Source organism: Electrophorus electricus, chromosome 19 (assembly GCF_013358815.1).
Source record: "Electrophorus electricus isolate fEleEle1 chromosome 19, fEleEle1.pri, whole genome shotgun sequence".
In the NCBI taxonomy this organism is placed as follows: Eukaryota; Metazoa; Chordata; class Actinopteri; order Gymnotiformes; family Gymnotidae; genus Electrophorus; species Electrophorus electricus.
The window spans coordinates 13,331,446-13,344,019 of NC_049553.1; the positions used below are offsets into that span (position 1 = coordinate 13,331,446).

The 12,574-nt window shown below is 47.4% G+C and overlaps 1 protein-coding gene across 5 annotated transcripts; it reads left to right on the top strand.

Moving 5' to 3' along the window:
* Positions 1-1,032: 1,032 nt before the first annotated feature.
* On the top strand, positions 1,033-11,363 carry LOC113589208 (tetratricopeptide repeat protein 39C-like). Of its 5 annotated transcripts, none has more exons than XM_027028749.2 (14): positions 1,033-1,594; positions 3,975-4,023; positions 4,733-4,867; positions 5,525-5,639; positions 6,942-7,473; positions 7,899-8,067; positions 8,203-8,296; positions 8,691-8,798; positions 8,891-9,000; positions 9,115-9,238; positions 9,382-9,479; positions 9,659-9,763; positions 10,003-10,041; positions 10,238-11,363. In XM_027028749.2, the coding sequence occupies exons 1-14, from the start codon at positions 1,461-1,463 to the stop codon at positions 10,325-10,327; spliced, it is 1,902 nt and encodes a 633-aa protein (XP_026884550.2). In that variant the 5' UTR covers positions 1,033-1,460; the 3' UTR covers positions 10,328-11,363. The 5 variants fall into 5 exon arrangements, with proteins under 5 accessions (XP_026884550.2, XP_026884551.2, XP_026884552.2 ...); XM_027028750.2 differs by having other exon boundaries at positions 4,733-4,861; positions 5,522-5,639; XM_027028751.2 differs by having other exon boundaries at positions 4,733-4,861.
* Positions 11,364-12,574: the final 1,211 nt, after the last annotated feature.

The following is a 12,574-nucleotide window of genomic DNA, read 5'->3' on the forward strand; positions in this document are numbered from 1 at the left end:
GAAAAAGGGATGCTCTACTAACCACACTGATCACATTGTTCAGCACTGATCTTTCAACTTTTGAAAGAATCCGATATCATAGGGAAAGAGGGTGTGTTGACGTTTTGACTTTTGAGACAACTAGAGAAGTGATCCGTACTTTTCAAGTAAGAAAAAAACGTACAAGGAAGAACATGCGGTTCCTATTTGCTATAATGGTGTGTGGTTTCTGTTGCGCGTTAGGTGATAGGTGGCGGCACTTATGCATATCGTAAACCCAGTTCCTCCTATTAACGGTGCTTACATCAACGAGGCAAGCCTGTGGTGGTTGCAAGAAGGTGATCGACTGAAGAGCAAGACGGATTTGGAAGAGCTGAAACTGAAGTGTACAGAAAAAGGCGCAACCTGTGCAATGCAAATAAATAAACATTATTTTAAAAACGCTTGACAAACGCCTGGCTTGCAGTTTTTGCGCTAATTGGCACATCCGTGAGTTCCATCCGCCTCACGCCGTTTATTCCACTTTTAAATAAGATAGCGTTCACATGGCGCCGATCGACCGCTCCGGTAACTAGACATATGACTCGGAGTGTCTATAACTTGTCTAATAGCCTTGCGCTCAACGCTTTTACACAAAAGCTATAATGATGATTCAACATTAGAAATGGGTTAAAAAGACGTGGCATCTCCAGATTCGTTTACAAAGGACAGGTAGATCTTTAAAGGTTGTTATAGGTGCAGTCACATCTAATGTTTACACTCTTTATTCAGGAACAGCAGCAAAGCAAAGCGCTGCATTTTCTAAATTTCTTAAGCAAGTCTAGCATACTCCGTTGAAATAGTTGCTTAGTTAGGTCTACCTAAGAAGGTCTAGCATACTCGAGCATTTGTGTTGTTTGGGGCTGCCGGAGCAGGTCAGTAGGAGCACTGCTGTTAGATGGAGCAAGGCAGGTGTCCGTGCGTTTATCGCCATCGCAGCTCAGCTCTTACAGCAAACCATGACTCCGACCTAAGCCAAGCGCGCTCAGTGCCGTCACGCGCACGCCCACGCCCGCATGCGTCCTCTCGCGCAATCTTCAACCCCAATTACGGTACTGTATGTGCAAAAACTGCTCTCAGATCAGCGTAAGCGAGTTACTTCCCACAGCATAGCAGCTCTGTTAGGTTCGTCCGGGTACGCCTTCAAACGGCAGCGAGCCAACTTCCCTACTGAAAACCGAGCGTGAAACACGGGTCTGTCCTCGGGCTCCGGGTAAAGAGAGTGCATTCAACGCTTTTTCTCAGGTGGAGCTGTCGGTTCCGGCGTTTTGAACACTGGAAGTGCTCTAACTTGCTCTCGCAGCTCGTGTCGCGCTCCCGGCTCTCAGCAGCGAGACACCGCCTCCCGCGGCGTGTATGAGCGCGATCTTCTGCTCGGTCTCGGGTCTGCTCTCGTCCGGTACAGGCGGTTTTTAAACAGCGTCTCGGCGTGTCACTGAGCCATGGCAGGAGCCCAGCAAGCAGACCCCTCGGACAGCCCCGCGCAGGTCGACGATGCAGAACTGTCTCTCCAAGGAATAAACATGCTACTGAACAACGGCTTTAAAGAGAGCGCCGAGCTTTTCCACAAATACAGGTGAGGCTTTACTTTCAGAAGTACAACCGTCCTTGCGTTTGAGTGACGATGGCTTATTAAGCCTGCTTTGTACATGTCATATGGGCCTGAGGAACTATTAGCTGCATGTCGTAAGTGACTCTTCCGAGTTTCGCCAGCTAACGCAGGCGGGCTTTGACTTGCGCTTAATTCCACTAAAATGCTGGTAGGCCATTGATGAGCAAATCTAAAAAATAAAATAAAAAATCTAAAAAACAAAAAAAAAAGCCATACCATTTTACTTTAAGATTCATTTAAGAATGGCAGAAAATATCTTCCCAGTTCTAAAGCAAAGAATTAGTTCATCCGAATCGTACTTTTGAAATTAATTTGCCGGGAAAAAGTCAAAACTCAAAAGTGCAATGGGGACTTTTTTTTTTCGTCAAAGATGCACGCGCCCGCACGCTTCTTCACGCGGTCCGCTTGAGTCGCATGGAGAGTATACGGCTCGCGCTCATGGCACGCGTGCAGTAAGTCTCCGGCGCTCCTGACCTGCTCAGGCTGTGCGGCGAGCCGGTTAGATGGTTCCTTTGCTGGGCTGGGCTGGGCTGGGCTGGCGCTATGTTTAGCGTGGTTAGTTTGGCCCCGCTCCCAGCGGCCACACCGCGAGACCGCAACACCGGCTTGGCATCTTGGGAGCTTCGAGCGTAAATGAACAGTTCTGAATGAAATGACCCTCCCAGGCCCCCCCAAATATGTCAACGCTCGGTCATGTTGCTCATCAGCGGAGATGCATAAGCACGCAAATAAAGTAGCTTTGAAGTCATGAAGCCTTGTCTGTCAACTCCACCTCTCTTCAAGCCAAGTTAGACATGCATGCGTCTGATCTGGTATCTGGCACTTTGTATGGTCTAATAGGGCCATACATGTGAGTTGTTATAGTGCTGTATATGATGTAGAGATATATTTTGAGTGATTTCACACTACGATGAATTTTGGTCATCGTGTGAAAGGACTCAAACATCATCATGATTCAGTTACAGGGTAATTCCTCAGACATGGGTAAAGGTCAGATATGGCCCTGTGTACGGTGCTGTTCGATTTAGAGTTAGAGATGCTGTAAATTTGAACCTAGGACAAATCCAAAACTGGAGCACGTTTGTCTTGGTTGAAGGCTTGGTTGAAAGAGGCACTTGGCCGGTGAAGTGGTGTTTATAAGGGCAGTTTCCTTCTTACACTTCATCATTGTTCAGCACTTCTTCCTTAAACTAGACACTTTCAGGCTGCGTTCGTTCAAAACATCTTTTGTTCATTTTACCGAAGTACATGTAGTATGCTGAATTCATAAGAGTAAGTTTTCTGTACCGTTTTGTGCTTTAGGGATAAATGCACCTTTACAAACCATTATTTTATGCAAATGTATTTTGTAGGAGTGAAAACAATAAGACTTTTAAAAACATGTGTGGTTGTTGCTAAGGTAATGGTGTAGCTAAGGCAAGGCAGGCTAACATGAGGCCCATCTGACCTAGGGGAATTTTAGACCAAAACATTTTTATTTAGTGCTTTGCTTGTTCTAGCAGAAAAAAAAAAAGCTTTTACTTTTTACTTTTATTGTCACATATGGTACAAAAGGACCTGTCATAGACTTCAGCTGAACATAATTCTAAGATCATGAAGCACTAACAAGCTTTTAATGTAGCATTATGAAGTTTTTATATGTAGCTATATAGCTATTCAAGTTTTTGCCTCTTCATTTTCAGGGTTTGTGCAAATACTTAAGTCTTTGAAGTGCCCAATTTTAAAAGTTTGAAATTCCAGTAAATGCTTGCTTTTTGTGTGTTTTTTTCCCCCTCAAAATAAGTCAACTAAATTTAAATTAGGTTGGAAACAAATATATTGTTAAATGCAATTTTGCAACTAGTGAGAGTGTTGTCTTCCTGTTGAGCTTTTGGCTCCAAATTATTAGTCAAAATGGCTGTGATGTTTGTCACTGAACTCTTAACAGAAATGTCTTTTAGCTACTGTTAAACCACCACACCTGGCTGACAGCTTGACGGGCTTCAAAGTCAAGGCGATTGTGTGTGGCTTTGTAGCAACTACACAGAAAGCCAGCTACAAGCTTTACAAGACATGCAAATGGTTTCAGAACAATACAAATGCTTTCAAAATGACTGACTGACTGTGCTGAATGTGTTTTCACTAAGACAGAGGGCCTACATTTGTGTTTAAATGTGTTGCTCTGGAAAATGTTTGAAAATCACTCCCGCAAACCTGTCAAAGCCCTAAAGTCTTGACCAGAGTTGCTGGACTCATGGAATCCCATTGGCTAACAGAAAGCACTTGCGGCCTAAAAACCTCTCACTCAATATGTCATACTCACTTTGCTGCATTTTATTTGTGTGTGTGTGTGTGTGTGTTCCAGGAATTACAGCCCTCTGATGAGCTTTGGTGCTAGCTTTGTCAGTTTCCTGGTAAGCTGTTTCCTACCATATACTTCTCTGTGCACAATGTAGCTTTTCAGAATGTAGCAAACGTCCCCAAAGCATGGATTGTCCGTGCACCGTGACTAGCACACGCCATGCCTGAGATCAAAAGGGATCCACGATTGATTCTAGGATGACTTGGCCTTGCTAGCACCTACCTGATCTACCAGCTTAGGTACCGGAGACAGTGATTTGCATGAGAAGTGAGTGATGAGCTACTCCAGGCAGTCTTCACTGAGGACCTGTCCAGCCTGTGTTGTGCCGTGTTCTGTGGAAGCAGCTGAGTTAGCCGATCAGTGGCCACAGAACCTTGATTGTGTGATTTCGCATGTGCTGGGCAGATGGAACCGAGCAAAAAATAAACCAAAACACCAGGCCTTTAATGTCTGTGTTCCTCAAGTATTGATCAAAGAGCTCTGATCCATCACATGGGAGTCTCTGAGCTCACCACCAACCGGGCAGCTCCAGGACGATGAGGGGGAGAGCAGGGCATAAAAGTGTTAAGCAAAGTTCACGAGTACCTTACTAGTTCAGTCATAGGGGAACAGCCACAGACCAGAACTACCCGGAGGCCACTGATGGCATAATATTATTACAGTATTATTGATGCATGTCTTTACGTCTTCTGTACTCAAAATGAGGTGCGGCGCACGCCGTTCTGTTCACACGTGAGCGACGTGCTGCGTTTGTCGCCCAGAACGCCATGATGACGTTCGAGGAGGAGAAGATGAAGTTGGCATGCGAGGACCTGCACGCCACAGAGAAGCTGTGCGAGGGTACCGCCCCCGGCGTCCTCCAGACCATCAAAAGCAAGATCAGAAAGAGCGTGAGTGTGAGTGGGTGCAGCTGGCACCGTGCCAGTGTTTTATGGGATATTTAGACTTCACGACATGTGAAGGCACTGCTGTTAAACGGAGGCCTGGAATGTGACACATGAGGAGTTTCAGGGACTGTATTTAATACCCAGCGAGGAGCACGACGGGAGCAGTGCCGACATAGTGCCGATATAAAACCCCTGTAGATTAAAGCAGAAGTTTGATCCAGTAGAACGTCACCGTTATTTACGCTGGCAGACTCCATTTGCCTTCAGTGATGCCACGTTTAAATTTACTCATGATACAAAAAGAAAAAAATCTGTTAATCCTTTCACTCACAAATATTCCCAAAAATGGAAATGGAAGCTTGTCGCTGCATAGAGGCGATATCCTTGTTTTCCTAGCTCAGACTGAAAGCCTGTGTGAGAGACCGGGGCAGTTCATCGGTTTAACTCCTCCACGAGCATATGTGCCCTTCCGTAACCTGTACAGGTCTGTAGGGTAGATTCTTGGCCCACAGTCCACAGGGCGTGCTTCTCTCAGCAGGATCTCGGCTAGCTGAAGGACTAGAGAACTCCGGTTTGCTCACCATGTTGCAGTGTGTTGCCTGCCGAGGAGACTGGCGTTCAGGACGTGCCCCACACCCCTGATGGCTGTGTGCTCAAACCCAGCAGGTGGAGAGCCCCAGGGCAGAGGTGGCTGCGTTGGAGAGGATACAGCGACTCATCATCGTGGCGGACTGCCAGGTCTACCTGGCAGTGCTCTTCTTCATCAGGCAGGAGATCTCAGGTCGGTCCACCTGGACACGTTAGTAGACCCACGGCCGTCTGATTCACCGACACAACCCAAGTTCCTTACCGGTTCTCTGGTTTCGTTGCATATTATATACACTGTATCATTTCCTCATGTAACTGATTATGTGGGTTGGTTTTAAATGTCAGTGAGGGATGTCTGTGGCTTTCATCACAGTAAAGACATGTTGGTCATGAAGGGTGAATTCTTTCAGTCGAGTGTAGCTTCTAGTCAGAAGAAAGGAGTGAACTGAGTGATGTTGTTGTTGTTGTTGTTTTATATAGTAAGTAAATATAGTGCATTACAAATATGGCGTCCCACAAAAATATTCCACACCCTGAAGTCATCAGATTTGTCTGGATCGAAAATGTTACTCGCACAGACTGTTCCAGCCAGTATTTTAAAAAAATATACTTTTTTCAAAGTCTGCATTCATAATGTTACTTGATTATATTTAATAAACAAATGCTTGCATAAGAGAACTTGCTTGTATTGAAAAACCCGCTTGCATAAGCATTTGGCCTTTCCCGGCGAGCACTGGGTAGAAGAGGCATGTCTCGGGGCAGGTTTCTGCAGCCTTGGCACTGCTTGGGGGCGATTCTCACCGATCCCCCAGGCACGCACACTCCAGTTGTTCACAGCTGTTGGGTGATGCTTGCGGGCTGCAGAGCTGAATTAGTGCAGTCGTCTCGTTTGGATTGACATCTGGACTTTGACTTGGTTCTTGTAGAACCTTCAACCCTTTTTTACCTGACGGTCTTGTTTCGGCCTTGGGCTGGAGGTCTCCTTAAAGGCGGTGTCTCTCGCGGGCTTTCGTTAGCAGACTGAAGCGCTTTGTCTTGTAGCTCCAGTTTTAACAAGATGCCTCGTCCTGCTCTAAACTCTTTGTCTCTGAACTCTCTTCATCAGGATTTTCTTAGAATGTTCTTTGGTCCTCATTTTCACAACTATATCCTCCCTCTCTCTCTCCCTCCCTCCCTCCCTCTCTCTCGCCGGCTGGAATCCTGTTGTGCTTGTTAGAGCTGTATCTTTTCATCTGTGGACTCTTGGAGCTTTCACAGTACTGGCATTGAATACTTTTGCAAACAACAAAATATCAAGTTGCCATATATAGTCCAGGTGTGTGTGTGTGTGTGTGTGATGACTTTTAAGGGGTTGTGTGTGTACTCTGCAAGGCACAAAGCTTGTCTCGGAGGTCTGAGGACTGTTGGTGAGCTGTCATAAAGGTTTACCGCAGTAGGCAGTTGATTTGACCGTTATACTGTAGTTAAATGCCTTCCTGTCCCTCTTTTCGGGCAGCGTATATTAAAGCTGGCTGGATCCTCCGCAAAGCCTGGAAGATGTACAATAAATGCTACAGTGACATTAACCAGCTCCAGGAAGCCTGCCAGAGAAGGTCCTCGGCTCCGCAGGGGGTGCTGTCGTCCTTCACCCAACAGGATGCATCCTCCTCTGAACGCGTCAAGCACAGTCAGACGTCCCCTCTTCTGCCTGAGCCCCAAGGCACCCACGTCCCCGATCGCGTGGAAGACGGCCAGAAGGACCCACAACCTACTAGTCAACCCAAAGGCAGCCGGAAGGCTACGTCCCAGTCATACCAACAAGGGACGCCCAGCCCACGGTGCGAGGTGGGCGTGACGGCGGACGCTCTGAGTCGGCTGAAGGGCTCGGTCTGCTTCGGCTATGGCCTCTTCCATCTCTGCATCTCCATGGTTCCTCCTCACCTGCTGAGGATCATTAACTTGCTGGGTTTCCCTGGCGACCGGCAGCGGGGTCTAGCATCCCTCATCTATGCAAGCGAGAGTAAGGACATGAAGGCTCCTCTCGCTACGTGAGTCGGCGTAACAAACCTCGGCACCAGTGGCCCATGCGCTGTGAGCTCTAATGGTTTTGGGTTGTTTACAGTCTTGGAGAGACACGTGTGCGCACACACACACATACACACACCTATCTATCCATCTATCTGTCTATCTATAATGTGTGTGTCTGTGTGTGTGTGTTTTGTAGTTCTGGACATATGAATAATGTGTAAACAAGATAAATAATGTAATGTAATCACAAAGTCCACATAACAAATATGGGTTAAAATTATTCAACTTTTGACCAACTTACTTCTTTAAGATTATGAGTAAAATGAAATCAAAAGTTATATCTTGGATGAGATTACTAATAAGGTTAATGTATTTCATCTCCGTGTGTAATGTACACACTTTGACAAGGAAATAGAAGTGCTCTGAGCAGCTTTCTGTCTCTCAGGCTCGCCCTCTTGTGGTACCACACAGTAGTGCAGCCCTTTTTTGCCCTGGACGGCTCAGAAACGGAGACGGGACTTCTGGCAGCACGAGCCATTCTCCAGAAGAAGGAGGCAGATTATCCAAACTCTTCCCTCTTCACGTTCTTCAAAGGCCGGGTACTGCGCCTGGAGGTGAGCTCACGAGCCCAGCTTCCTGTTTGATGCTCCTCTGCCCGGTGTCGTGCTGTCGACCTCCCGGGCCTCGTCTGCCTTTGTCACTGAGCTGATCTGTGTTGTCCAACCCGCCGGCCCGTCTGACCATGCCAGTGCCAGATCAGCAGTGCCTTAGTGGCCTTCAACGGTGCCTTGGAACTGGCGAGCGACCAGAAGGAGATCCAGCATGTGTGTCTCTACGAGATCGGTAGGTGGTGCTTCACCTTGGCAGGCTGCACACCCCGTGATCTGTTTTAGAGCTACGGAGTAATAATGTTGCCACTTGGTAAACCACATGGAAATAAACTTGCTAACTTTAAGCCAGTTAAAGAAATGATGGTTAACTTAACATAAACAGTAACGTTAATCACTAATGTAATGGTATCAGGAACTCGCAAAAAAAAACTTCTGAGACATCATCTCAAAGCTAATGAGTTGGGTTACTGGGGTTACTGTGCACCCATGTGTATGTATATTGCTCTTTTGTGTAGAACTCCTTTAGTTCTCTTAGGTTGGTTCTGGTCTAGTTTGGGCTGTGCTCAGTGATGTGCTGGCCCAGTCCAGCATGATGAAGGTGTTTTCACAGTGGTGCCACCTGTCAGGTTGGTGCAGTATGATTGAGCTGAGCTTTCCCGAGGCGTCCCGAGCCTTCGACCGGCTGAGGGTGGAGTCACGCTGGTCCCAGTGCTACTACGCCTACCTCACCGGAGGTAAGCACAGACCCCTTACGCTCCCGCTAAGGCACCCTCGGAGCCCCGCTGATCTGTCGACCTGACTGGCCACGTCCGTGTCTGTGATCCAGTGTGTCAGGGAGCCGCAGGAGATCTGGATGCGGCTTGCTGCGTGTTCAAGGACATGGCGGGTCTCTACAGGAGAAAGCACAATCAGATTGAGCAGTTTTCCATGAGGAGGGTAGGATTGCCGGAAACCACACACACACACCCTGTTCAGGCAGCAGCTCATAAGCACTTAAACAAGTGTGTGTGTGTGTGTGTGTGTGTGTGTGTGTGTGTGTGTGAGAGATAGGCCGAGGAATTAAGTAAGCTCCCACCTACAAAAGAGCGGTGTATCTTGGCTGCCATTGAGGTGCTGTACCTCTGGAAAGCTCTGCCCAACTGCTCGGACTCCAGACTTCAGCTCATGGTTGAAGGTCATTACCGTACACACCACAGGAAATAAGAGCAGGCACCCACCTCGCGCCTCCCTGTCAGGGGGCCGGGTGTCCTCGTGTCTGAGTACAGCATGAATGTTGGACGCGGTGCTCTGTCTCATCACTCTGTCTGGCTGCATCAGTTCTACAGCACGTGGACGACCCTTCCTCTTCTGGTCTGAAGCACCTCCTGCTGGGGGCCGTGCACAAGTGCCTTGGCAACGGTGCCGGCGCAGTGCAGGTAAAGTACGCTGACGTGGCCGTGCGGCGCAGGAAAACCAATCCCAATCCAAGCATCATCTTCAGTGGGCGTGTGTAAATTAGATAAGATTGCACTGTATGGGCAGGCGTACACACACACACACACACACACACACACACACACACACACATAGTAGAGCTTGTGTTTGCACTCTGCAGTGCTTCAATGTGGCTCTGAGGGATGAGGAGAACCAGGTGACTGACTTCTATGTGCAGCCGTATTCCCTGTACGAGCTGGGATGTGTGCTACTGGAAAGCGCAGAGGCAAGTGTGTGTGTGTGTGTGTGTGTGTGTGTGTGTGTGTGTGTGTGTGTGTTTGTGTGTGTGTGTGTGTGTGTGTGTGTGTGTGTGTTTTAACTGTATGCTCTGCAAATGTATGTGCTGTAGACATGGACATCTTGCACGTGTAGCACACCAGGGACTTGTGTGAACTAGAAGACACGTGAAGTTCTTTTCTTATTCGGCCAGCAATTTAATATTTGTCATTTGCTCCCTTTTATCAGTCCCAAGCCAAAGGAAGACGACTGCTGCTTCAGGCCAAGGTACAGTGGGTACAGCGGACGCTCCGCCACTTTGTTTAATACGGGTGGAGCTTCACTTCCTCCACCCACACAACCACACGATTAGTTCGTATGAGTTGAAACGTGAGCGTATGATTTAGGCGTAGTTTGGCAAGTTTAGGTTGCGGGTCCGCACGGACGGTGTTCCTTCGTACACTTTTGCTGCCTGTCTCTGCAGGAGAACTTCGCTGGGTATGATTTCGAGAACAGGCTTCACATGCGCATCCACACAGCCCTGGCCTCACTGACAGGGCCAGGCCCTCAGTAGCTCCGCCCCGATTCCCAAGCCTGCCCACCAAATCAATCCTTTCGCCTTCCCAGAAGAAAGCTTGACCCGGAGTGGTGTAACATGGAGGCATACGGTCGGGTGGGGCATTCGCGTTGGAAGCGGAGGAGAGAACTAAAGCGTGCGTTTCTGTACATGGATGCCAAAGAGCCGAGAGCGCCGTACCTACGTTGGAGCGACCTCTGCCGGTAGGCATCATAACGCCGGGTGAAGACGGCAACACTCTGGTGGGCACCCCACCCAGCGCAAAAATGAAACGGACAGTGTGCTCCTCCAACTGGGGCGGAGACCTTGTGGCTGGATGTCCCGAGTGACTGAGGGCTGTATGAAGACCTGTTGTAATGAGAACTACCCAATCAGGATGGCCTCTTTCGGAGTGCACTCTGACCCTTTACAAATCCTAGTCTTACTCAACCTCTTACTGGTCCCTCTGTAGGAGGAGGGACTGGCATTGTACAGTGAGCTATGAGACACTGTCTCTACAGGTGAGGGCTTTTCCAGCATGTCCGTCAAGCCCGTGCTCATCTGCGGTTTCTGTTGCTCTGGACTGGCCTCCATCCCACTGGAACAGAGCATGACTGTTTGGCCAGTGGAGGAGTACGGCATGACTCGCAGCTCCTGGCCGCGGTTTATCATTTTACAGATGCCAGCGTTTCAAATTTTCAATAATTAGATTTGTGATGAATTTAAAGCGATTCAGTAATAACACTGTTCAACAATGATATTGCTTCCTGCAAAAAAAAAATTATGTATTTTTGCACACTGAATTCAAATATGTTTTCAGAATATTTATCAGCTATAATTTTTTTTTTTTGTTCCAGTATGCTCGTGTTTCACTATGTACAAAAAAGCACCACTGAGGAAAGTGGTCGCCATTGGTATTGGCAGATGTCAGCACACTGAAGAGGGTGTGTTCCTGAGGTCACGTGTGAAAATCAGACATTGTACATAGAAATAGGTTTGTGCATATTTAAAGTGTGATACCTTATTTAAGGAGCAGTAAAATATTTTAATGTAACACAATGGTCCAGTTACTTAAAAACCATACGCAATCTAACAAAAGATTTGTATTCGGTGCAAGAATCACTGTAAGGTCCAACATTTGAAAAACTAAAGTTGACATTGAACTCTCTGAAATCTTATATTCCTGCAGAAGTTGCCTAGCAGTACCTTTCAGGCACATCAGTTATTCTTGTTCCTGAAAACTGAAAAATGTCCAACAGCGTTGCTGTTCCTCGAGCCGGTGAACAGCGCTAACGTGCCTAAAGTTGTCCTGAAATGTCACACATTTCATGCCAGTGTCCTGTTGAGCAGAAAACTGATACTGAGTGAAATGCATCTAAATTAACTTACTGAGCTGGAGTTGCAGAAACGCCCTGCTGTAAAGCAGATGGTTGCCGAGGTTACATAAAAATTCATCCTTCCCTGACCTGTACAGCCAGAGTCGGCACAAAAACCTGGGGCCAAATGGAGGGTCTTTATTATTTTCATTATTATTGTATATATTGGTCCCCTCCTGGGGCCACCCCCTCAGTGTGGGGCCTGCGTGGTGCTCCCCTGCACCAGAGCACCCGCATGGCCTGTGGGATTACACCATCAGACTCGCCCGCGGGGGTTGCAGTCATGTGCAAAGACCATGACAGAGATGACTTCATATGCGTCATCAAGAAATAGAAGTTTGTAGCGTAAAGGACAGCATTAACGCTTTTAAAAGAGAAAAGTTTGTGTTTCATAGATGAAGTTGCAGGTGTATTGTCTTAAGAGCACTGTTGTCTGACGAGGCCCCAGTGTGCGTGCAAGGAATGTGTTTCGTAACCTCAGCGTCTAAAAAATAAACACCGGAACCATTGTGTGAATTGTGTCTGGTCAGGAAAATCTAGATGCAAGATGGAGGCCAAAGAACATATTGCACACCCAGCAGTGTGGATCGACTACCTCATTAATGAAATATTGATTTAAATATTCCTGCGTAATCCAGGGAAAAGGATTTTCCATAATTTAATGTTCAACATTTGTGCATAGTTTAGTCAGTTATTTGACAGTAAACTTAAAAAAATGCACATTTCTAATCAGCATTTATACTCCCCCATGAGAGACTCGGCGCAGAGGAACAGTACCGTCAAACAAATCACGCTTAGGCCCTAGCTGTGACACTCAACAGCTGGGGCCCACAAAACACATCAGGCTGTCTCAACAGAGTGTCAGTGGATACACACTCCTCAGAGTGAG